This window comes from Chionomys nivalis, chromosome 17 (genome assembly GCF_950005125.1).
Source record: "Chionomys nivalis chromosome 17, mChiNiv1.1, whole genome shotgun sequence".
Taxonomy (NCBI): domain Eukaryota; kingdom Metazoa; phylum Chordata; class Mammalia; order Rodentia; family Cricetidae; genus Chionomys; species Chionomys nivalis.
The window spans coordinates 10724071-10751831 of record NC_080102.1 but is presented as its reverse complement, the minus strand read 5'-3'; the positions used below and the strand labels follow the sequence as shown (position 1 = coordinate 10751831).

The window sequence follows — 27761 nt, the reverse complement described above, 5'->3', positions numbered from 1 at the left end:
AAGTCCAATTTGTGTTGTCCATATACTCATCAGAGCATGATCAAGCTCCCATTGCCCAGCCCCTTAAAGATAACTGAGTCCTTCCCACTCCCAACCCTATCAGAAGCTATCACATATGAAGAGCTAGACGTCAGCATCTTTCTCTCAGTTTTTAAGGACTCTCTTCAATGGTTCAGACTGTTTCTTTTATTTCTTTATGTATTTATTTATTTAGTGGAGAGTGTTAAAAGGTTGTCACAAAAGCTTTCTGTGTCTCTCATTCTAAATTCTGAGAGTGTTGTCGTCAATACCAGTGCAATGGAAGTGTGTCCGAAAGGCCAAACCTTCTCATCATTCCAAACAGTACATTAACTGGGACTAAGCCCGCAATTATATGAGTGACATTTTCATTCAAACCATCACAGAAGTTAAAACTGAACTATCTGCAAACAAGGTATTGGTCCAGCCATTTGACTATGGCATAGTGTACTTCAGCCATACGTAACAAGTTTTTCTAGACATATAACGAATTTATACTATTTAATTACATTTATTTTATTGTCACCTAGACTCAATAATGTGTATGTGTTCATGTTTGTGTTTTTATGCATGTATGTGTATTCACGTGTTTCATGTGTACTTTCATATGTGTTTGTATTTATGAGTATAAGCGCATGTTTGTGAGTGTGTGTGTGTTCAGTAAATACTTGATCTTTGGCAAGGAGTATTGGGGAAAGAGGGCTTATTTAAATTACAATTACCCACATGAATATGATAAAATATAAATATTGATGAAAGAGATATCATGGGACCATTTACTTTTCTAACAAAGGTTAGAGATTTTGTAATTATAGAAAGGATAAAAACATAATTATTTGAAATTGCTAATCTACTTTCTTGATTCGGTGTTATTTTTCTATTCAGAATCTTTAGGTCAGAAAATTACAATAGATTAAACTATTTTGTAATGTTGATTCTTCTGTTAAGTTTTAAATGGTTTGCATTGACTTGACTAAGTTACACTCACTATGTTCCATTCATGTATGTACATAAATTAAATACATGATAGATTTTACAAAGCAAAAAGGATCAAGTTTGTTCTGAATTAAAGGATTGATAAAAAGTAATGACCTTCATAATATTTAAGTAAAAGACACTTCTCTGTACCTTATATATTTTGCTGTGTTGAGAAAAGTAAGTCTAGAATTGTTGCACAAATTCTAATTGGTCTTAATAATAAAAACCTGGAGTCAGATATCAGGGTAAATGCTAAAAAATTCGAGAAGTAAAGGAGCCAGTCATTTAGGGTGACCTTTTACCTCTCTGGAATCCTCAGACCAAAGTGGCCAAGATCCTGACTTTGTGAATCCTAACACTGAATGCTTTGAGCTTTGTCTCCTCCCGCCTTACATACCTCCCTCTGTCCAGTCGGGTCCTTCTTTTCTCCACTTTCTAGTGCTAGGATTAAAGGCATGTGATTTAAAAGTATTGTGATTAGAGGTGTGAGCCACCCTTGCCTGGCTCTGCTTCCCTTTTAGACTGATTCAAGGGTGTCCTTGAACTCACAGAGATCCCTCTGCTTCTGTTTACCATAAATGCTGGGATTAAAGGTGTGTGCCACCACTGCCTGGCTTCTATGGTTAACTAGTGTGCCTAGGTCCACACACTCATTTTCAGGAAAGCTTTATTTGTTAGATTACAAACAAAATAGCATCCATAGAATTATTTACATATTGCCTCTTTCATAATCCAAAAGCTATTCATATGTTTAAGGTATTGCACTAAATATATACCAGATAATACTTGATACTGAGGTGACATAGACACAAATCCATTCCTATGTCTTTATAGGCATGCCAAGTGGAAATACAAATATCATGTTTTCCCCTTGAATTGAAAATAGATATCTTTCACACCTAATACATCCTGATGATGGATTCCTCCCATTCCTCCCAGTTCTTCCCTACTTCCCTCCTATTCCTGTTCAATCACTTTCTGTCTCTCATTAGAAAACAGTCTTCTAAGAAATAATAATAAAATATAATATAATAAGGTAAAACAAAAACTAACGCTTCAGAACAGGACAAAACAAAGAGAAGGAAAAGAGTCTAAGATGAAGCAGAAGAAAGAGAGACCAACAAATTCCCACAGTCGGGAATAATAACACAGAACTGGAAGCCAAAATATATACACTAAGTTTTGTAAGGTAGAGAGAAAAATATATAAATAAAATAAAAATAAAAAACTACATAAAATTTAGAACTGTAAAGAAAAAACATGACATAGCATAATGTGACAAAGAACTTCCAAAGATACCACTGAGTTCCTACTGCTGGCCAAGTTTCCCACACTTAAGAGAAGAGAAGTTTCTTTCCCTGGTGTGATTCCATGACTCCAAAAAAAAAATAAAAAAAAAACCACACCTAAATTTTCATTTGCAAGTGGTTATCATAGGGTCCTGTCGTCCTGTCACCACTCTTCTTTTAGCCTTAGGACCCCATCTGGGAAAGACCCGTGCAGGCTCTCTGGATCCAGCATCATTGTATGTCAGTCCACGAGACTGCTCATGTTGATTTAGAGGGTCTTGTTTTCTTGGTGTCCTCCATCTCCTCTGGATCATATGATCTTTCTACGTCCTCTTCCTCAGGGTTCCTTGGCTCCAGAAGGAAAGAATTTGACGGAGACTTCCCATTTTGGACTGAGTCTTCCGAAGTCTCTAACTCTCTGCTTAATGTCAGGCTGTCAGTCTTTATGTGTTCCCCTCAGCTTGCAGGGGGAAGCTCTCTGATGATGCTTGTACTGTTTTTTATTTTAATTTTTAAATTTCTTTTAGAAAAGTAGTGTTTGCTTTTATTAGGTCCTGGGCTATCTTCTCAGGTTCTTGGTCATCCAAGCAGTTGTTGGGTAGTGGTTTTAACTCATGGAATGGGCTTGAATAAAATCACACATTGGTGGGTTAACCCCACAAGGTTTGTGCTATCATTGTACTAACATATCTTGCAGGCAGGACACCAATGTTAATTGAAGTCTTATGTACTGGGTAAAAGAATTTTATTTTATTTATGGTTCTAAATGCTGTCAGACTTTGGTTGAGGTAATTATATAATTGTTTATCATCTAGGAAATACTGATTGTGTAAGTGTTGGACAAACATAGACAAGAGTCAGTATGTAGGATTTATAGATAGTGTTTTGAAAGCACATGAAGTGAAATATACATGTAAATAAATAACTGTGACAACACAGCATGGAAAAACTAATGCTCACATAAGCTATTGTGTTGTAGTTTAAAACTAAGCATCTAAAATGAAATTTAGAAAGTTTATAGTTATGTTTGCAAGAATAAATCCTGGCCTGCTATTTATTGAACAAGTCCCATGTGCACTCTGCTATTATTAGTGCCTATCACTCATTGTGGCTATTCTTATGACAGAGAATATATTTTGGTTAATATTCATCTTTTTTGTTTTATTTCTAGACAAAAGAAATGAGAATTTCTGGTCTCCTAACATAATATTTAATACTTATTGATTAGCACTATCAAATTAGGCAATCTAACTCAATGCTGTGCACTAAGCACTAACCACACCATATATTTACCTGACTTGTATTACCATATAGACTTTATGAACACTAAAAGCAAAATAGATGAAGAAAAGCTGAGAGGTCAAGACACAAAGGTAGAATGGTATACAGAGCCACCAATTTAAAATCTTATTATCAGTTTCAAATAAATTATTCAAAATATACAGTTCAGAAAAGTTCTTTTGTGATCTATTGTGAATTTCTTTTTTCTTTTTTTCTTTTTTGAGACAGGGTTTCTCTATAGCTTTGGAGCCTGTCCTGGAACTAGTTCTTGTTGACCAGGTTGGCCTTGACCTCACAGAGATCGACTTGCCTCTGCTTCCAAAGTGCTGGGATTAAAGGCGTGCCCCACCACCAGCTGACCTATATTCCCCATGTTTGACAGTTAAAGATTTCATGAAGTTGTATTGCATTTCCTTTTGCCATAATTGTTTATGTGTGTGTTTATTCTAGCAATTTCCTGTGGGATTCCAAAAGCCCCAACAAATGGGGGAATACTGACAACAGACTATTTGGTTGGAACCCGAGTTACCTACTTTTGCAATGATGGATACAGACTCTCTTCCAAGGAACTCACCACAGCCACCTGCCAGTCAGATGGAACATGGAGTAATCATAACAAGACCCCTCGCTGTGTTGGTATGTATGGTTACAGAAATGTGTCAAAAGTGTGTAGTTTGTATGCTATGACTTGAAACTCTGTGTACTGTTGACTTTTAAAAGCAAATCCCTGAAATGTCCTAGGATGAAGAGTTAGTTAATAATCTTTTCTCTACTATGAAAGACTGAAGGGCAGGAAACAGACATTTTACTCATGTTTAGAAATTCAAAAATATGTATAAATATCAAATGAAGTATTTTTATTTTAGGTAATCAATTTTTATTTACTTTATAAAATGGCATTTGTTAATAAACTGTATAGAGAGCTTTTAAAATATGTTTATTTTAGTGATGTTCTACTTCAATAAATGAAGTTCTAAGTTTATTTTCAACAAACGAACCTCCAAGAGTTCCTGGGAAAATAGAAGTAATTAATGATTAGTGTGAAAAAAATGAACAATTATTATTTTGTAGAGTGCAATAGAGAATGAACTAAAGCAATGGCAATGTAAAGGATTTAATACACTTTGGGTATTCCTAAGATGTCATGAGGTGGATATTTTGCCTGTTAGCATCTGTATTCTTCCATTTGTGCAGTTGTTACTTGTCCAAGCATCAATTCCTTTACCTTGGAACATGGAAGATGGAGAATTGTGAATGGATCACATTATGAATACAAAACCAAGGTGGTTTTCAGCTGTGACCCTGGTTATCATGGACTTGGTCCTGCTTCTATTGAATGCCTTCCTAATGGTACTTGGAGTTGGAGAACTGAAAGACCATACTGCCAAAGTATGTCTCGCTTGTTTTCGAAGTTCTTTTTGGGGAGTGAATTTCTTGAATTATTTCTTTTTCAAAACATAGCCAACACAATCATTAGAATGACTGATTCTTTCTGTCTGTATGAGTGCTCCTTTGAGACACCTTCAGAATCCTGGGCTCAAATGAGCCTTCAGAGTACCTGGATTGCAGGTGTAAACCATCAAAACTAGTAAACAATGTCATTAGTTGATGTGGAATTCCTCTCTGTATGTAGCAAATATGTTTTATAACCATTGGTTAATAAAGACGCTCCTTTCGCCTATGGCAGGGCAGAATATAGCCAGGCAGGAAATCCAAGCAGAGGTAGCAGAAGGCTGAGTATTTGGGTATGGGCAGCCAGGAAATGTAAGCACAGTTCACATTTATAATTATTAAAATCATTCTTATTACACATTAAGGTTTACTTATTATGTTTACTAAATATATTGAATAAAATAACTGGTGAGCTATTACTGAAAAAAAAAACTCATTATAACAGCTGTATTATACTCATAGTCATAGTTTACTTAATACTTGATGGGAAGTGTTTTAAGTTTTTTATATGTATTGAATTTATTCTTTTAAAAATGAAACCACATGATGAATTAACCATTTCAAACAACCCAAAGAGTCTGTAAATACAGAAATGATCTCTAGTTCAGGTAACCTAAAACCATCTGATTTCAATAGTAGTGCTATATGATGTTTATTCTTTCTGATTCTCAATTTCTTGAATAAGTAAAATATTAAACCTGTTTTGTAAAGTTATTGAGATGATGTCCTGATATATTTGATATGCCAACTAGATTCAGACTTACATAAATCTAAAGTACTATTTAATCAAATTGAGAATTATCAGTTCATTTGTATATATCTATTTTTAAGTAGTTAGGATCTGATATGTAAGCAGGAGAGACAGTTGAAATACTACCCTACTTCCTTTTCCTGTTTGTTATTTTGTACCAGAAGACACATTAGATTAAATCGTTTTTAACCTGAATCCAAGACAAATCTATTTCATAAAACACAGTACAGACATTGATATTTTATATATAAATAATTGGACAAATAAGAATATGATTTTTAATAAATTTAGTATTACAGATAGTAAGCTATATTATATCTAGCTTATAAGTATCTGTGGATAACATTTCCTTTTTTTGTCCCTTATTTTATTTTATTTTGCTTTTTATTTATTTATTTATTTATTTATTTATTTATTTATTTATTTATTAAAGATTTCTGCCTCCTCCCCACCACCACGTCCCATTTCCCTCCCCCTCCCCCAATCAGGTCCGCCTCCCTCGTCAGCCCTAAGAGCAATCAAGGTTCCCTGCATGTGTGTTTACAGTTTGCTTTCTAAATCTCTATGCTAGCATAGATTTTGCTTGCCCCCATGGCATAAGATAATAAGGTTAAGAAATAATGACAATAAAATAGATTTCTAGATGTTGTAATAGCTTCTACCTCACACACCTCTGCTCAATCTTCAAAGTTAAGGGGAGATTTAGATTAATTATACTCTCTCTCATCATAAATAATAAATATTGACTATATCATTTTTCTCTTCTTTCACATACAAATTTGATTTAAAAATGTAATTTTCATATTTAAGAGAATCAATTCAAAGTTAACTTAAAATATAAGCAGCATGTTATTTATTGGCAAGTGCATTTTAACCATGTCTCATGTGTGTTTACTTACTGTTTTTAAGTCATCTCCTGTGGAGAATTACCAACACCTCCGAATGGAAATAAGATTGGAACGCAAACTTCCTATGGCTCCACAGCCATCTTCACGTGTGATTTGGGATTCATGCTGGTGGGCTCTGCTGTGAGGGAATGTCTTTCCTCCGGTCTGTGGAGCGGATCAGAAACCAGATGTTTAGGTATGGGTTTTAACTCACTTTACCTTCCCTCCACACACAACCAGCACGCACAAGAGAAAACTAAACCTATTCCTTGAAATGAGGTGGCCACTTTGATTCATTTAGGAATTTTGCAAACATCAGAAGAGGTTTAATGCTAACATATCTCACAATAGAAAACAGATAGCTCTTAAAGTCAAACAGATAATGTTTCTAACAATAATCTCATGCATTACATATGTATAAAATAATTACCTCTTTCAAAAGTTGGATACTAGTATATACAACAGCAGTCAGTTAAAAGAATGTCCTAAAATTTTTACAAGCATGTTAAATTCACTTTATTGATTTGAAGAATTTCTAAAAATACAATTAGTAATATATAAACATACATTTAGATATGTGTAATATATTTATCTCTACATAGTTTTTCTTTTTGTTTCTCAATGTTATTTGTCTTTCCATCTATCTTTACTTTTTCATTACTGTGTACTTTTTTATATATTAGGTTTATAAGATCACTTTAAAGTTTTTTTCTACTTCTTTTCAATTATTGATATGAATTATCATAAAGATTTTAATATCCTCCTATGCTTTAAATCCTGTAGGCTTTGTACTGGTGTATCTTTGTCATTCTTATGTATAATGGTTTATACTCAACAATTTTGCTGATATTTTAGAAGAAATTTTATCTAATGATTATATTATTCAGTAGTATATATCTTTGTTTTCTATTTTTTCTTATTTTGGAAATTGACTTAATTATTTTCTTCTGTCTATTTTGTATGGTTCTATATTCTTTATTTTTAATTTATTTTTAATTAAAATACTACAAAATTTTCTCACACCTTGGTAACAAGTACTATGGCACACATACTATTCTCCCACTCTTTCTCAAATTTAGTGCCTCTTACTTAAGTTATTATTGTTACATAAACATATCTAGATAGATATAAATATTTTCTGGGTCTATTTAATATTGATAGCATGTAGATATTTTTATGGCTAGCAACATGGCATTGGATATTCATTTATAGGATTCATCCCTGAAGAAGACTAATACTTCTTCTCTTGGCAGTTGTTGATTAGTTATAGGAATTCATCTAGGGTTGAGTCCTTGTGAAGTTTCCCTTATCCATGACAGCATGCGATATGATGGTATCACTTTAAGGTCATATTTAGGCAGCCATTTTATTTTTTTTATTTTTTTTTTTTTTGGTTTTTTCGAGACAGGGTTTCTCTGTGGTTTTGGAGCCTGTCCTGGAACTAGCTCTTGTAGAGCAGGCTGGTCTCGAACTCACAGAGATCCGCCTGCCTCTGCCTCCCAAATGCTGGGATTAAAGGCGTGCGCCACCACCGCCCGGCAGCCATTTTCTTGAAATTTCATAGATGTAGCCTCCCTTCAGATACAGAACATAATCTCATAGCAAATTTCAAAATTCTTTATCTCTTACAATCGTTCTGTCTCTTCTTCTTCTTCTTCTTCTTCTTCTTCTTCTTCTTCTTCTTCTTCTTCTTCTTCTTCTTCTTCTTCTTCTTCTTCTTCTTCTTCTTCTTCTTCTTCAATTTTCCTGAGTCTTGATTGTAAAGGTAGGGTTGTTGGTGTATCAGTTGTGGCTCTGTACCAATAGTCAGCTCTTCTCTGGATTTTGACATGTTTTGTCTTACAGTGCTGACATTTATCTGCATCAAGAAGAAGCTTATTTGATGAGGGGCAATGGCTATACTTATCTGTGGGTATTATAAATGTTCAGAAAGCAGTTAGGGATTGTCCAGCTTTAGAAAAGTTTCAGTATTAGATCCTCCTCTAAAATGCAGAATCTCAGTAGCCAGCCGTAGTGACTCAGCCTGGAGGTTGGATCTATCTTCTTTATTTTCCTCTTCTTAAAGAAAAAGAATGTAAAAAGTGTTAATTATATAACATTTTACTTTATAATTAGAACACATAAACCAGGCTTGGATTATGCTCATTTGATTGGATGTGAAGGTGTTGTGTCAAAACCCCACTACCTCAGAAACACACTGGAAGAGTAATACTAACAATTTTTTCCTAAACACTGTTTTATTCTTTATTCATCAATATTTTGCTTCTCAGATATCCACTTCTGTATAGGGAAATGTTTTGAAACTTCTTTTAGACCACTCCACTAGACAATTGTTTATATTTCTAAATTTTTGATGTTTTCAGAATGTGTCCTAGTTACCTTTATGTTCTTTAATTCTGTATGAATTATTAAATATTTAGTAAATCTAATTAAGAATATAAATAATAAATAAAATCCTCAGTTATGTTATTAAAACATTATTTGACAAATTTCAGCGGGTCACTGTGGAATTCCAGAACTCATAGTGAATGGTCAAGTCATCGGAGAAAATTATGGATACAGAGACACGGTTGTGTATCAGTGTAATCCTGGCTTTCGTTTGATTGGCTCTTCAGTGAGGATATGTCAGCAGGATCACAATTGGTCTGGTCAGCTCCCATCCTGTGTGCGTAAGTAAGCATGGCAAAAGAAAGTAGAGACCTCCTGTATTCTGAAATAGTCAATGAATTGTGTTCACTAAACAAGATAATTTTTTTACAGTATTTAGATGGCCTTGGAAATTAAATTTTATACTGTGTTCAGGTACACTGCTATGCAATAATCTCTCAGGATCATATAAAACTATATATAAGGATAATATTAAATTGTGCATTCCTTATATTTTTCATGAAGACATAATTTAAGTCCAGAACCTCAGCGTTTGTTGAAAATATTTACAAGAAACATTTGTGTGAGTATGGCATACTCTCAGCACGTTTTTAACATAAGGTTTTCACGTTGTTGACACCACGGTAACAATGTCAACATTCTTGTGATGTGAGACTACAAAGCTTTTTCTAGTGTAAATTCTTCTGGTAAATGTGTCTTAGTAATTAGGGTACTATAGCTTGCTCATCAAATAGAATCCCTATGAACAGTAATTAGTGGAGGAAAAACATCAGACATCATAGGCAGAGCCATTGTACCAATGTCAGATCCATTGCTAATTATGTCACTTAACTCAAGTAATTTGCTCTTTCAGAACTACATTTCATAAACATTTGAAAGTGTTTATCATTATGGTTCCCTTTAGCTTCAGAAACTATCATATTCTTCTCAAATATATCAATAGAATATGTATGAAGTTGGAATAATATGTTGTGATAAGTGATGAAAATAGTTTGACCAATATTAGAAAGTTTTTATAGCTATATTTAAAATATTTTACTACAAATATAAAACTGACTATGTATTTGATTGGACATTTAAAAAATTATATTTGAATGAACACAATCAGCATTTCAATAAATCTTTCAATGGATTTATGCATGAAATACATTAAAGATAATATGGTGCTAGAAAGATAGTGTAGTGGTTAATAGCACTGGCTTCTCTTTTAGAGAACCAAGGTTTGGTTTTCAGCACAAATATAGTAGCTTCACAATCAGCAACTCCAGATTCAGGCTCTCTATCTTTTGTGGCCACTGAATGCATGTGGTACACAGGCAAATGTAAATGCAAAACACCCTACAAATAAAATATAAAATAAGTTTTAAAAGGATTTTGATTATTTAAATTTTATTTTAATTCCTTAACTAGGTACAGCGGTGCTTGGGAGTTATCAGGAGTCTCTTCCTATACATGAAATATGAATTTGACCGTGGTGATATCTTTCATTTCTTTTTATTATTGATGACAAGGCACAAGAACTTTAAGACAGAGGAAGAAAGGGAAGGCAGTCTGGGCATGACTCACTCATGTGCAAAGGGGATGAGTTACTCTAAATCAGAAAGCAGAGAGCAGTGCACTGAAGGAAATTGGGCAGGGGTAGCTTTGAGACTAGCTGGGCTGAAGCACCATGAATAAGATCAAAGTGTTCTTCTTTACCATTGCTTCATAAGTCCCCAACTGATACTGGAACTCTTGGGCTAGTGGTGTACCATTTAATCTGGAAATGCCTTAATACTGAGCAGAATTCAATGTGTGTGTGTTTGCGTGCGCGCACGTGTGTGTGCATGTAAAGGATCCCACGTTGAGCAGAAGTTTTCTGAAGTCTCATCTCTAGCAGGTGAGGGCTTAAGTCAGACGGCTTCTATGAGGCACAGCATGAAGTGATTGTTTGCTTCAAGTATTCCTTTTTCAGCATTTCTCTCTCATAACCACCTGTGCCCCCATGCATTTTGTATCTGCCAAGGAAAACAGACCAATCCCCAGCCCCTCTCCTTTTAAAGCTGGTTACTGGAGATGAGCTTGACTCCAGAAACCACATTTCATTCTCCATATTATTTCTGTCTTTGAAGTTTTTCGTATTTACTTTAAATGCTGCACAAAAAGTAAAATTATAGCTTAGTAAAGATAATTGCATTACCTTTTCTTATTATCATTAATGCCCAGATGTGCATGTGTGATATTGTGATCCATTTTACCTTTACCTAATTGTCCATATATTTTTAAATTTCTCCTAATAACCACCATTTTCAATTACTTACATTAATATTTTAAGAATATTGTGTAGTGAGTGGCAGTATAGACATCAGCATTTTTCACTTGCAACATCATAGGCTATGGACAAAAGTTTTGCAAGCTTTAAAGAAAACATGTGATTACTTAAATATGAGCTAAACAAAAGACTTATTTAATCAATTACTAATTTAAGTAATATTTATAAATTATATTATTCTCATTTTAAAAAAAAAATAACAGGTGTGTCATAGGAGACGTGTTTGAGTTTTGAGGTTTTGTTTAAGAAAGGAATAATAAACATTTAAACTCATCCTACATACAGATACATCACCACCACCACCACTGCTAGGTAACTTAAATAGAATTTATCTTGTGTTTGCCCTAGATTATTTTTTTCATTTTTGATCTAAATTCAAGCATGACCAAATAATGCCACTTTTTTTTTTTTTTTTTTAGTGATTAGGACTATAAATGAGAAGAGGCCCTGAGGGGAGAAACTGTTTTGTTATTGATAATTTTAAGCAAGAATAAGATGCAGTTAAATTTCCAAGCGAGTAGGTTGACATTAACAATGTAGCTGAAGAGTAATTGCCCCTGGGTCATTTACAAAGTACTAAAAACAGCTATAGTTTTTTTCTGTACCCAATTATGAAGCCTCATTCCTGTGGCTGGTCTGATTAACAGAGTGAGCTGACACAGGAAAACACTTTCTAGAAAAGCAGGGTTTGGGAAAATCCAACACCTCATAAAATTAATCCAAGGACCATAACATAAAAAAGATCCAAATAATTCTACTGAGCATAGAATTTCCAAGTAAAAGTGTTAACTTATCAAATATTATCCAGTAAGACTGATTGACTTAAAGAATGGTAGCACTGTTTATTTCAAAACATGATTGAGACGTCTAGATAAGCACCATGTCTACATTATCTTGTCTTGTTAAGACTCCAACACTTTTGTCTATTAAATTTTAACTATATTTTCTAAATAATATCAAAAGTATAATTTCAAAATTATATTGAAAAACAAATACAAGTATTGCAGCCCTTAAAATTAACTATTAAAGTTACACTTTGTCAGTTGATCCTTACTGGAAGCATATAGAAGTGAAAACGCATGTTATTATGTAGAATTGTTTTTTGTATTTTAGTATTATTTCAGAGTATACAAAAAAAGAAACAACATCGGACAGCTATATAGAACAAAGCAAGCATGTGATATATTAAACATACGTAAGGCTTTACTGAAACCTTCATAACTAAGTGGATTAAAAGATTCTTGTTTCATGGTTAAAAATGCTTAGAGACCCTGTCTCAAAACAACAACAACAACAACAAAAAAAATGCTTGATGGACAACCATGAAGAACTAAGCTCTGGTTCCTGTTCCCAGGTAGATAGTAAGGCACAGTCTGGCTTGAGTATGTAACCCCAGGGTTATGGGAGACCGAAGGATTGCTGGAACTCACAGCCTACCAGCCTGGTCAAAAGGTTTGAGCTGCAGAGACAAGAAAATGGCAAAGTGACAGAGGAGGCAACCCAAAACCCTTGTGCTTCTATTTATATACCTGCACAAACATGTGCAAATATATACACGTCAATCTCTGTCTCTGTCTCTCTCTCTCTCTCTCTAAAAAACACACAATCTTATAATCTTATAGTTTGTTTACCTCAATATATTTTACTGATTCTCTATATATTTTTACTAAAAAATACTTTGTGTATTCACGTAGTAAGTGATTTTTTTTTTTGCTTTGAAGTGAAGAAAGATAATCGCCATGTGATAATTGATATGCTTTACTGTTTCTCTCCTCTCCCCAATGATTTAGCTGTTAGCTGTGGTCACCCGGGTAGTCCAATTTACGGAAGAACAAGTGGAAATGGGTTCAATTTTAATGATGTGGTAACATTCTCTTGCAATGTTGGGTATGTCATGCAAGGGCCAACGAAGGCACAATGCCAAGCCAGCAGGCAGTGGAACCATCCCCCACCTGTGTGCAAAGGTAACCAGCTCACCACATTACTTCTGGGGGCATGCAGCAGTTATCTGTACCAGGTGATAAATCTGAACAGCTCAGGCAGAACAGTCACGGATTATTAACTAATAAAACAAAGGCTTGAATATTGGTGTCCTCTAATTTCATGTTTTTAATTGTTATTTTTTCCATGTTATTTTCATCCATTTACTTATAATTCATTTAAATGTATAATTACATCATTTCTACCCTTTACTTTCCTCACTTCAGAGCCTTCTAGCCCTTCCTACATCCTCCCTTTAGTCCCAATATGTAGGGATCTATTCCTTATGCACAAATAAGTAACTACACCCTGCAGAAGCTAATCTAGATGCTTGTGTATCTGGCTTATTGCTGTATCACTTTATTTTACTTAACCAATTTAAGGTTTATCCCAAAGACTGCTCCCTCTTACAGCAGTTATTAGTTCCCTGTAGTTCTTTACGTAGAAATGGACCCCCATGACATTTCTCCCTGTCCTCATTTCGATGTCCAGAATTATAAGACTTTCTTTCTGCTTAATATTATTAAGCTGCAGCTATTTCTGAGGGCATACATACAGTACTCAAGATCATTTTAAATTTCTTTTCTGTTCATGAGCACTGAAATGTGCTTTTCGAATTTATGACTTTGTACTTTTGCAAAATGACCCCGGATTCCCATGCTATTTGCATAAGTTCTTTTCGTTGCTTACCAGATAGTAACAGATTAAAAGAGTCTTCTTTAGTAAATTCTTTTTAAATGAAATATGATAAAGATCGTTTTGTGAAAAATAATAATATACCACCACTTTCTCTTTGGTATTCTTAAAAATACCTTAAGTGGGATGCTTCTTTAATCTACATTTAGCATAATTCTTATGAATTACTATGATCCTTAAAATTGTTGAAATTTTTCCTATGCTTCTACGTACACAAATTTCAGACAATTATTTCAGTGGTTCATGGATTAACTAAATTTCTGGAATATGTGGTTTATTTAATTCAGAAACTAAGTTTTTAAAAATTTCAACAAAGTTACATCTAGTTATATTATTCTCAAGCTAACTTTTTTCATATTTTCACTTATTTAGTGGTCAACTGTTCAGATCCTGGGATTCCAGCCAATTCCAAAAGAGAAAGCAAAATAGAACATGGGAATTTCACCTACGGCACTGTGGTATTCTATGACTGTAACCCAGGATACTTTCTATTTGGCTCTTCGGTTTTGATATGTCAGCCAAATGGACAATGGGACAAACCTTTGCCAGAATGCATCAGTAAGTAGATAATATGAATTGTTCCTATGAAACACTGTCATGTAAATAATATTGACGTTTATTGCCAACCTATACTCAAAACTATACACCTGAGGAAATTATATTGACTGAATTAATTAGTTTCAAAATTACACATCTACATGTTTTGCAGATTCTTTGTCTAAATGTTTTACTATAATATCTGTTTTTCTCTAAAATATATAGTTTTCTATTATAGTTTATGATATTATCACTCTTGCGAGTGAGAAGGGAACAGACATCTACTTAATCCTGAGGGGGGCCCGCCATAGACCAAAGTATGCAAATGACCAGTGGAGTTATGTATGGTGAATTAAGTGAGTTGTAACAACAGAAACAGAAAAGGGTAATGGTCAGGTGCATCACCTAAAATCCACCCTAGCATGAGTGAAAGCTAAAGGAAGCTGCACACCCAAACTGCATTGTACAACTGGTGTAAAGTACTGGTGTGTAGGCAGCTCAGACAGCGGGAGGCCTTCTCAGGATCTTCCAGGTTGCTTGGCTGATGGGAGCCTCTGTTAGCTCTTTGTCTGAGAGTGTCTCCTGGCAGACCTCACTGATTATGTTTACCTGGGGAGGGAGACGATTACAGAATCTGGTCAGTTTCAGGGACATCTTAATTCCTTAGCTGAAAGAATTTTCATGCAGAACTAATGTCTTACCTCCCTTTAGAACAGTGTGTCTCAACGAATTTTCCTGCATGATAGAGGATTTCATTTTATAGGAAACTGATGCACAACAAATATTAATGTGATAGCTATTTTTCTATCATTCTCTGTCTGGGTTTTGCTAAAAAGTAAACGAGAAACAAGTATCATTCACTCTCTGTAATATTGTTTTAGAGACAAGGGTATTTTTGTTTTGTATCAATATTAAACTATTGTTTAATCCTACTTTAATGTTAATATGAGCAAGCTATTGGTTCTTCACAATACCTGGGGATTCAAAAATCAGTGCTAATTAAAAGTTATAGATTTTACATATTCATAATACAAAGGCCTAAATTAACTTTAATAATGAATAATACACATTATTTGCACTTCAATGTACAATGAATAATAAAAGTACAAAATGTCCAAAAAAGTACACAAATGTACAGTAAAAGTCTTTTGACTTTTATTATATTTTGCACTAGAAGCTTAAAACACAAATACAGTACTATATATAATCCACAATAATTTAATATGTCTGCAGAGATTGCTCAATTGGGTAAAAATTCTTTCCACACAATGATCTAACTTCTAACCTTAGAACTCATGCATAGAAAGGCAGATGTAGTAGAATAAAGATGTGTTCAATGTATTTATACATTTAAATAGAAGAGCCACGAGTTCAAGGGCAATTTAGCCCTTGTAAGTTCACAGCATAGCAGAAACAATAGACTTGGAATCTAAGCAACTAGGTAGAAGGAGTGAAGTGATTCTAAACAGGATGTCTTCTGAGCTCTGTACTTGTGCTGTGGCACACGCACATGCACACACACATATAACATATTATATATGTTATAAATAAAATATTTGAAGATCGATGAGGACATAATCCTGATTCAGTTAACTGACAAGTATCAAATAGAGAAAAATTACAAAAGGATGGATTAAAATGTTAAGAAATTATTTTCCAAGTAACTTTTAGATATAATAAATAATAAAATTATTTTAAAATCATGTTTTATTGAGAGAAATTTCTTTTATGTTTAAGAGGAAAGTTCTAATGAAAATGTATGACAACACTGTGTATACTAGAGAAGCTAAATTTTCACTCATTACATAAGATTTCTGATTCTATGGAACTAATTTATTTGACCTGTCTAGCAAGATATAGTTTACTTCTTTTAGTAGATTAAACCAATGATTTGAATAATTTACTTACATAGTCAATACAATCAAACCATTAATATTAAAATTTTTGAGAACATATAAATTTTAAATTCTTTAGATTCATTTTATTTTTAGCACCCACAGTCCTTTTGTTTTATTGATTAATATGTCACATTATAGAAGTTTGCTAAATATCAAGGTCGTCTTTGACATTCGTGTCTCCTTTGCATATGTTATTGATCTGGAAATAGATAGATTTGCATGTTTCTCTAAGCTTGATTTAATAATGAACATACACTAATGTCAAGAGTTTCTGTCTTTGCATTTTGATTCTACTATGCCTGGAAAATATTTTGAATGTCAAGCTCCTGAATCTTTTCATTGTATAAATTGGTCCCAGACTCACAGATAGAATGTAAATCATAGAACACCTTTTCTCCATCTATTTTTTTCTCAAAATATTCTCTCCTAATTCATGGTATGATTTAACCTTTAGTCATCGTTGACTTCCTTGCATTTTCATTCAGCCCATCTACATCAGTGTTCTAAAGAAATTGTACAACCTCCTCCAGTTAGTCATTACCATCACACCTTGTTACAGTAACACAAATACAAACTTACGTGCTTACATGTCTCTGTTAAACTAATGCTTAGGATGGACAATTAACCCAATAGTTCTTATAACTATGTCATCTATTTACATTTAATAAATTAAATTTTATAAAAATTAGGTGTATGTTTTCTAGAGTCTTTGAGATCTTGAGATATGTCCATCTGAAAGTTATCACTAATCTTTTGACACTGCAATATAATGCTGCCATCTAGAAAGTTTACAGTTGAGAACTGAAAATTTTAAAATAAATAAATACATAAAATATCAGAAGGTTTTAACTATATTTCTGATTTTGCATTCATCTCTAGTCATTCCTTACGTTGCTCATATGTGATCTTCAGACTGCTGAATGGAAATTGCTTTAATATATTCGAATAGAAATTTTACTTTTATTTTGTAAACAAGCTGATTTGGGTGGTTCGATAGGAGATATAAAAAAATTTTATATTCAATAATTATGTATTGTAGTGATTGACTGTGGACACCCTGGCATTCCTCCTAATGCAGTCCTGTCTGGAGAGAAGTATACTTTTGGGTCAACCGTTCACTATTCCTGCACAGGAAAGCGCTCTCTTCTAGGCCAGGCTTCCAGGACTTGCCAGTTAAATGGACATTGGAGTGGTTCTCAGCCTCATTGTTCAGGTACCGCTGGGAAATAGAGTCGTGTGCGTCATAAATTATACTATGATTACTAATCCAGAGAGTGTTCTCTAAGGACTCCAGCATTTCTCGGAAAAATTTTGAGTGAAAGCTGAACTCATTCTTTAGGATACTTGTAAGGTAATGGAAACTGACCGGCAAAGGAGGGCTGAGTCTCCAGAGTAGTGGTCCTCAACCTTCCTAATGCTGTGACCCTGTAACTGTTCCTCAAATTGTGGTGACCCCAACCATAAAACTATTTTCATTGCTACTTCATAAATATAATTTTGCAACTGTCATGAAACACAATTTAAATATATGATATGCAGGATATCTGATATGTAAACCCATGAGAGGGTTCATTGATCCCAAAGGGTCACAACCTACAGGTTGAGAACCTCTGCTCTAGATAATAAATTCCAGATATGTATTTTGGATTGTGCTGTACCCCATGTAAACAATTATGTAGAATTAGAACATGTTTCTCTATGCATTGTTCAACTTGCTATGATAAAGTAGACATTTTATTTTAGTACAAATCATTTTTTTCCTAAGAAGGAAAATGTATATAATTAATTTTTATCAGAATTCAATTATCTTACTTTCTAAACAATGATTACTTAGTGGCAAAATTTAAAAATTCCTAAATGCTTTTAATGGAAATAACCTAATAAATCTTATGAAGCAACTTATTAATACTAATGTTATTTATTATGGATATCATCTATATTAACTACTTATAGCTATTGAAGTTATATTTAAATTAATACATATGAAACAGCTATTTTATTAATAACCAGTAGACAGAGTATTTAATGGATTTTACTATGATTTATATTTTATTTGTTTTCTTTAGAAATTTATAAACTTTAGATATAGAATAGATCTCTCATTGACACTATTTATGTTCACCCATTAACTACATAGAATGCTATTTTTCTAGACTTCTCAAAATTTACATATTAATCTATCTTTTTATATAATTTTTACTTTGTAGAGATCAGACATGCAAATTATTAGTATTAGTTTTACATTGCCTTCCCTTTATAAGTGAAAAGGTGAAATAATTGCACTCAGATCTTCTAAACACTGGCATTTCTCTGCACAGTGATTGTTTGGCACTTCTAATCTAACCTACCAATCAGTGTAATTTTATAAGTGCCTTCCATGAAAAATTGGTCTTATTTTAAGTTACTGATAATAAATAAATTCCCAGAAGACCAACTGTACATATAAACATCCCCTTCCCTATGTATGTATTATATTAAAAGTCTAAAACCAAATTGAAGAATAAACTATTGCATATGTCTAAACAATGAATAACGTCCTGAAAATGTGTGTAGTGATTAGCATAACGTCAAATGTAAAAGAGAAATTTTGAGGAAAGTTTCCACATAGAACATGTCAGAACATGTCAGAAAGTGTATCTAGAAAGTGATCGAAGTGCCCTCACAGTTTCTATGGATTCTGTGGTTAGAGAAAGCTCAGTAGTGTAGAAAGTGAATGTCCTGCCCCGCGCCCCAGTCTGTGCTCTATGCGCTACAATCCAGTTTGCGAGCTTCGGCAAGGGGCTGGAGGTTGAAATACACAAACACACACAGAGACAGACAGACACACGGATGCCTAATCACTGGTAAAAAGCGCTTCTTTAATAGCACCATGGAGGATTAAATACCCAGCAGTCAATGGCTAACAGGTGAAAATCCCATCCTCTGATCCTCTAGGCAAGGCACAGCTTTTAGTAACTCCAATTAGAAGGCTCTAGCAAGAAAGAGCAGCCGAAGGCCAGGAATCCAATTGGTCCCAACAAGTAAGAAAACAGTAACCTTAAAAGCAAAACACAAGATCCAAGTGATGAGAATGATGAGGGACACTCTATTGAAAGTTGATACCCAGCTTCTACCTCAGGATTATTCAGAGATTTACTTCCTGTGTTTTCACACATGAAAAAATGCAGTTGGTTGCTATCTTGTTGCTGACAGTCATTGAAAGAGAAAATTTAAAAAGGGATCATTTTCAATGTATAGGAACAATTCTGTTACGAGATTTACTCGAATCTAGCATACCGTAGTTCCAGAATAACAACTGAAAATGCAGCAATAATTAGGTGATTCAGAGAAAGAATTCTGTGGTAACTGAATCCAGTGATTTTAATTTTTATGAATGCATTGTCTGTTGAATCCATAGTTTCATCATTTATAAATTTCCCATAAGTTCTATTACTAGCTAGATTCTAAAAACAATAAAAATATCCGTAATCTTTTAAAATTTTGTCTACAAATCTCCAATAACAAAAATAACTTGAGCCGGGCGGTGGTGGCGCATGCCTTTAGTCCCAGCACTCAGGAGGCAGAGGCAGGTGGATCTCTGTGAGTTCGAGGCCAGCCTGGTCTTCAAGAGCTAGTTCCAGGACAGGAACCAAAAAGCTATGGAGAAACCCTGTCTCGAAAATCCAAAATAAAAATAAAATAACTTGATATTCAGGCATCATTTTGTGTGTGTGTGTTTTCTCTTCATGTGACTCACGTAAAATACATTTCTATGCAGTTAAGTTATATGAAAACAGCACTCACAAAAGGAGTGTCTGTCAATTGGCCACATTTGTGAACTTAATAATTGCATATCATAATAAATTAATTTCCACTTTTCTGCATGCAGGCGATACTACTGGTACATGTGGGGACCCAGGCACTCCTGGTCACGGCTCTAGACAGGAAAGTGACTTCAGAACTAAAAGTACTGTACGCTTTGCTTGTGATTCTGGATATATCCTTTATGGTTCAGAAGAAAGAACTTGTTTATCCAATGGCAGTTGGACTGGGAGACAGCCAGAGTGCAAAGGTAATCTCAAATTGGAGTTAGCTCTACTAAGAGTGCTACTCGTACTGCTGTCTGATTATAAACTATATTGAACTGAAGAATTAATAAGACATATATCTGAGTGTGCCCATGACGGTATTTCCAGTGACTGAATTAGATCATGAAGGCTTTGGCCCCTGGTAATGCTTTCATTAAAACCACCAACAAATTAAAATTTCAGTAGAATATTGGGAGGTGGTATGATTATGGAAGATGGGCTTTATTGTAAGAAGTCGGTAGCTAGGTGCATGTTTTTGAAGGGTGAGTATGGGTTCCAGTCTTGCTCTCTCCTTCCTTGTCACCTCAGAGTGAGACTCTGCTCTGCCAGTCCTACCCACTGTCATGATGCTCTCGTCTGTCACAACCTTCTATAGTGGGGTCATCTGGCTGTATGCTACAACTTCTGAACCTGTTAGCGAAACAAATCGTATGCCCTTTAAGTCATGTATGTCAGGTACTATTTCACAACAATGAAAGGCTGATCAGTATGACATTCCAATTTGATGTATATTCAAATTCACCTGGGTACTAGTACTATATTACTTACTATATTATTACATTACTATATAAGTATATTCTAATATTACTATAACTTCCAGATTCCCATCTTAAAACAGTATTTTATTGGCACTGTTCTTTCAAAGAATTATTAAAGATAATAATTATATTGAAACATGTTTGGTCATTCACTTAAAAACAGTATACCCTTTTCTTCATATTGGGTTGCTTTATCTAGCTTTGGTATGTTTGTTTGTTCCTAGTTATATTGTAACATATTATGTGTGTTTAGTTGTTATCCCTTGGGGGCATGCTCTTTTGTGAAGGAAAATGGAGGAGCGGTAGAATTGCAGAGGGGATGTATGTGGGGGAGCTTGAAAGAGTAGAGGGAGGGGAAAGTGGTTGGGACCTAATTGTGAGGAAAAACAAAAAACAAAAACCAAGCAAACAAAATAAACTTGATCCCCAAATGCTGCAACGGAAACTCCCACAAAACGACAAGGATGATCCCATGTAAGACCCCTAGTGGTAAAGGATAGCTTAAACTGACTACCTCCTGTGGTCAGATTGATGAGTATCCCAATTGTCCTTCATCCAGTAAGTGAAGAAAACAGATACAGAGACACACAGTAAAATAATAAGCCGAGCTTGAAGAATCCTGAAGGATTATAGGAGCAAAAAGATTCAAGAACATCACAAGAAAACCCACAGAAACAACTAACTCGGTTCATAGGAACACATAAAGTCTGAACCAACTACTAGCGAGCCTGTATGGAATCAATTTAGGCCCTCCACATATATGACAGTTTGTAGCTTGTGGAACTCCTACAAAGGCAGTCTCTAATGCTTTAACTGGCCCTTGGGAATCTATTCCTTGTTCTGGATTGCCTTGCCCAACCTTAATATAAGGGGAGGAGCTTAGTCTTATGGTAACTTGATGTGCTGTGTTTTGTTGATACCCATGGGAGGCTTCTCCTTTCTGAACAGAAACAGAAGAATGGAGTGGATGGGGGAAGGGCAGAGCGAAGGAGTGGGGAGGGACTGGAGGAGAGAATGGGAGAGGAAACTATGGTTGGGATGTAAAATAAATAAGTTAATTAAATTTTAAAAATACACAAATTAGCAAGCATTTGGGTGAAATATTAAAAATACTGACAATTTTTTATTCTATTTATTGGTATACACAGTAGGAAAAATAGCTTTGTTTTTACATCAACCTTACAATGTTATGTTTGTCTTCCATGATTCTACAAATGGAAGTAAAATACTTAGATCAAGTTACTATTTGTAGAGCACAAATTTTGTTACTAGTATTGGTAATGTTTTAAACTCATGACTGATGTTAATGTATATTTAATATTGGATGGACTCTGAAATGTAATTTAAAATTGTCCTGAAAGAATTACCTTATTCTTATCATTGCTTCATATTGAAAGCAAAACTTGCAAAGTTACTTAAAAGACTTACCTAATGGTGCTCCCAACATACTGATTTAGAAACAGGAAATGGTTTCCATATGACACTCTTCTGCTACTGATTATTATAGAAATGTTTTCATCATATTTAAGATTAGTATTCATGCTCTAGTAAAGAGAGTTATCTGTAGCTTGACTGATTCCAACTTTCGGGAAGTCAAGTGATACACAAAGTGGAGGGAAAAAATGAGATAGCTGAACAAAATGCAAAAAATAGATATCCAGTTTTTTGAGGTCTTATATTATCTTCTAATGTCTTCTTAGTTGTAATGACAATTAAGGGATTATCAATAATGCAACATTCTTTATAAGTGAATTCTAAGCCATTTGCTTCCTGTAGAACAAAATGCTGTATAGATATACTAAAGACTGATATTAACATTGTTTGTTTGAATAGGTACATAAATAAAAGATGTATTGATTATAGCATATATGAAAAAAATAATTTTAAAAGAGATTATATCTAAATTGCTAAAAATATTTTAGCAAAATAGAAAAAGACAGGAAAAGAAAATACAGAAAAATTAAAACCACAATAACCTACAACAAAATTTATCATAAATTAATGATGCATTATTGATTATCAGACATAGTTTTTGGTATATGGGGCATTGTAAGCAACATTATCTTCTAGAAAACACTTTGCCACTAAGCTCTCTTTTTATCAAAATCAGAACTGTTAATCATAAATTCTTGATGTAATCACTCAGTATTTTTTTTTAACCAACACATAAAGTTACAATGTGAAATTGCCATGTGTATACAAAACTAGACTTTTAAACCCTTTTAAGACGGGTTTAATGAGATGTCTCAGTGGATAAACGAGTTTACCACCAAGGCTGACAACCTGATTTCTATTTCCTTCATCCAATCAAACAATGAGAGAACTGACTCCAGTGAATGGTCCTGTCACCTACATGTGCACATACAATTTTATTGCTGAATTTCATAGTTAAATGAAAAAACATTAATAATCTTATAATGCCTGTAGTCTAATACATTTCTTTAAATCAGGATTTCTTTACTAATGGTAATAAAATTATTTAAGAAATGATAGATACAGTATGGAAGGATAGTTTGTAATTTTTATCTAGCATAAATTGAAAACAATTTTACACTAAAATCATTATATTTTTAATATAAATAATATTTTAATATTAAAATAGAATTATATGACTTTCCTTTTTATCTTTCTTTCCTCCAGCCCTTTGTAGATACTCCCATTTCAACTCCTTCCAAACACCCACCCCTCAAATTGATAGGGTCTTTTTCTTTAAATATTATTACTATGTATTCATATGTGATTATATGTATGTGCATATAAATATATATAAGCATACCCTGCTGAGCCCATTTTTATTGTTGGTGTCTTTGTAGTTTCTGAATTGAACATTTTATGTTAGAGAACCAGTAAGGAATCTTATGCTTGAGAGCAATTAATCTCCCTTTATGGGAGTCAACAATTGTCTATAGTTTTAGTATCAGGCTTTTTCTTTTGGGCTACCAACCAGCTCCCGAATCATGACACAGAGACTTCATTTAGTTTTGAATGCTTAGCCTAGTTCAGGCACATTTCTGGCTAGCTCTTTTAACTTAATCTGTTTTCCTTTATCTAACTTTTGCCTTGGGACGTATTACATCTCTTCTGTGTATTTTACTTTCACTGCTTCTTTGTCTGTCTTGCTGGTGTCTGCTTGTCTTCTAGTCACATTTCATCCCTTGTTCTCTCCTTCGTCTCTCCTCTTTCTTTTTGAGCCTAAATTTGTCCTCCTATTTGTCCTTTCTCCTGTCTAGATATTGGTCATTCAACTCTTTATTAGACTAATCAGATGCCTTAGGCAGGCAAGTTAAAACAAATGTAACACATCTTTTTATAATTAAACAAAAGCAGCATAAAATGACACACCTTTACACAGTTAAAGTTGTATTCTGCAGCATAAACAAATGTAAACACATCTTTAACTAATTCAAATAATATTCCACAGCAGTTCTTTGTCTGGGGGAGGGACCTTGTGTTAGAATTTTATTGCTGTGAAGAGACACCATGACCGCAATAATTCTTATAAAGGAAACCATTTAATTGGGGCTACCTTAGTGAAGAGGTTTAGTTCATTATCATCATGGAGGGAGACATGGTGCTGGAGAAAGAGCTGAGAGTTCTGGATCTTAATCTGCAATCAAGAAGTGAACTGTGTCATTGAACATGACTTGAGCACATATGAGACCTCAAAGTCCATTTCCAGGAGAAACACTTCCTCTAATAATGCCACAGCTACTCCAACAAGACCACAACTCCTAAAAGTGCCCTTCTCTATAGGTCAAGCATTCAAATACATGAATCTCTGAGGGCCATACCTATTCACACCACAACATTTGACATCCTGGCCTCCATAAGATTGTATCAGTAAGATAATGACATATGCATTTAGTCCAATCTCAAAAGTCTCCACAATCTATAATAGTCTCAACAATGTTTCCAAAGTTCAAAGTATCTTCTGAGATTCATTGCAATCTCTTAACTGTAATCCCCTGTAAAATCAAAATTAAATAACAGATCACATACTTACAACATATAATGGCACAGGATATACATTACCATTCCAAAGGGGAGGAAAAAGAAAATTGTGAGGAAATTCTGGACCAAAGTAATACCAAGCACCTCAAACTCTGCATTTCCTTGTCTGATGTCAAAGTGTTCTTCAGATCTCCAACTAGTTCTTTGTTGACTGCAGCACACTTCTTTCTCTTAGACTGGTCCCTCTCCCTGTTTGTGCTCTCCTCAGCAGGTCTCTCATGATGCTGGCATCTCCGATATTTAGGGATCTCCAATGCAATCCATGTTTCACCTTCATAGCATCACACAATGACCTCTCTAGTCCTCAATTCAGGAACCTCTCCTCCCCTCCACCTAACACATGCCTGGCCTCAGTGGCTTTCCTTAGTAACAGATGAAGATTCCACGACTCCTTTCTTGTATCCTTGTCTCTAAAGTCAGAAGTACATGACTGAGTTCTCCTACTTGCTGGGGGCAGAAATTTCCCCCTTATTTAATTGCATCTTCACCAGTTTTCTGTGTTTGATGGCTTCCCTTACTTCCTAAGCTTGGCTTTCTAGAAACTAGATCTGTAGACCAGTCTAGCCTCAAACTCAGAGATCCACCTACCTCTATGTCTTAAGCATTGGGATTAAAGGTATGTTTGACCACGCCTGAACCTAAGCTGTTCTTTAATTTCTTTTTTTGTTTTGTTTTGTTTTGGTTTGGTTTGGTTTTTTGAGACAGGGTTTCTCTGTGGTTTTGAAGCCTGTCCTGGAACTAGCTCTTGTAGACCAGGCTGGTCTCGAACTCACAGAGATCCGCCTGCCTCTGCCTCCCAAGTGCTGGGATTAAAGGCGTGCGCCACCACCGCCCGGCTTGTTCTTTAATTTCTTAAAACAAGTTAGAAGCTTAACTAGGTGGGGTCATGCCTTGAGCTCATTGCTCCCTTTATTCCATTTCTTACTTATTTATTTATCTCTTTGAACATAGGACTTAGAACCATTCCACTTCCTGGTGCCCTTTTTCTCCTTAAATTGTACATTTTCATTTTGTTTCTCAGCTTCCACTTTTTCTTTATAAGTCTTCATTAGATTTAATATTAATAACCACATGACAGGGTCTATACTAGGCTGTTTTGAGATTTCCTCTGCAAACAAAATTAATCCAAATCTCTTTACTTTAGCCTTAGAGAGAATCTTTGGACAAGCCACATTCTTCTCCAAAGTATTACAAGAAAAATCTCTTTGCAACGTACTAAAATTCTCTGAAACTTTTTGAGACAGGCCTTCACAGCTCAAATCACCCTCAGCACCACTATCTTCCATGTCCCTACTAGTATGGTCAATTAAGCAATGATATTGCTCATCTAACCAAAGTATCAAAGTCCAAATTCCTCCAAATTGTCCAGCCTATCACAACAATGCTCCAGTCCCTGGTACCAACCTCTGCCTCAATTAAAACTTTTATTGCTGTGAAGAGACATCATGTCCAAGGTAACTCTTTTAAAGGAACACATTTAATTTTGGCTAGCTTAGTTCAGAGGTTTAGTTCATTATTATCATGGAATGTGGCATTCAGGCAGACATGGTGTTGGAGAAGCAGCTGAGAGTTCTCCATCTTAATCTGCAAGCAACAAAAGGTGAACTGTGTCACTGGGCATGACTTGAGCATATATGAAACCTCAAAGCCCACCTCCAGAATGACACACTTCCTCCAACAATGCCACAGCTGCTCTAACAATGCCTGGCATACCCCTAACAATGCTACTCTCTATAGGCCAAGCAACCACATACCCCATGAGATTTCCCCCATTCCATGTCTTTTGATACTGCCATTGTTCCGGTCTTATTTATGTAGCCATTTCTAGGAGAAATTGTTTTATAGCTTACTCCCTGGTATTCTGGCTTTTAGAGTCTTTTTTTTTTTTTTTTAACCACATCTTTGGTGATGTTCCCTGGTTTCTATTGTCTATTTCACAGATGAATTTACCAGACCAATGTAATTCCCTATTGTATTCTAGAGCTTATTTTTATACCTTCAGCAAAGCACCATTAAATAAACTTGTTTTTACAACAAACGGAGACGATTATAGAAAATCACAAATGGACACAAAATAGAGAACAACAGAGATAACAGCAACAGACAGATTTACATCACAGCTCCTGTCCCTATAGCTCAGGGAACTTCACCAAACTGTGCTGGAAAACTTCTAAAAGCTGGAATGCCAGGAAGTCAGCTTACCTTCAGTTACTGGGAGGCAAATAAGGGCACTAGCAATGGCCTATATTGACTGGAGTCTTTTGAAATCCCATGACCAACAACTGAAAAGTACATATGCCATGCCAGGCATTGGGGTTTTCTTGGGGGAACATTGTCACCACAATCACCACACACACACACACGCACGCACACACACACACACACACACACACACACACATAATTACTGGTGTCACTTGCAAACATCCCATTTCTCTCCCTCTCTCTCTGCCCCCACCCCAGGTAAATACGCACCTCTGCACTTCCACGTTTTCACTGTATAGTGTCTGTGACCTACTATGCCTTTCTAAGAACACCCACAATGCATGCTCGGCCTTTTAGCTTCTTGGTTTCTGCTCATACTCCATGTGATGCTCTCATGTGGAGAGAGTTGAAGGTAGGATTCACAAACAGGCCGGGAAATATGGTGTTTGTCTCCAGGGTTGAGTCACTTTATGC

At 34.8% G+C, this 27761-nt stretch overlaps 1 protein-coding gene across 1 annotated transcript in view; it reads left to right on the top strand.

Moving 5' to 3' along the window:
• The window catches only part of Csmd3 (CUB and Sushi multiple domains 3), a 916841-nt gene that overhangs the window by 848983 nt on the left and 40097 nt on the right, over nucleotides 1-27761 (top strand). The window contains exons 51-58 of the mRNA XM_057791849.1: nucleotides 4017-4202; nucleotides 4761-4955; nucleotides 6679-6852; nucleotides 9152-9325; nucleotides 13146-13319; nucleotides 14404-14589; nucleotides 17506-17679; nucleotides 20335-20517. Coding sequence (XP_057647832.1) covers nucleotides 4017-4202; nucleotides 4761-4955; nucleotides 6679-6852; nucleotides 9152-9325; nucleotides 13146-13319; nucleotides 14404-14589; nucleotides 17506-17679; nucleotides 20335-20517 — 1446 coding nt within the window. The remainder of the gene's footprint in view (nucleotides 1-4016; nucleotides 4203-4760; nucleotides 4956-6678; nucleotides 6853-9151; nucleotides 9326-13145; nucleotides 13320-14403; nucleotides 14590-17505; nucleotides 17680-20334; nucleotides 20518-27761) is intronic.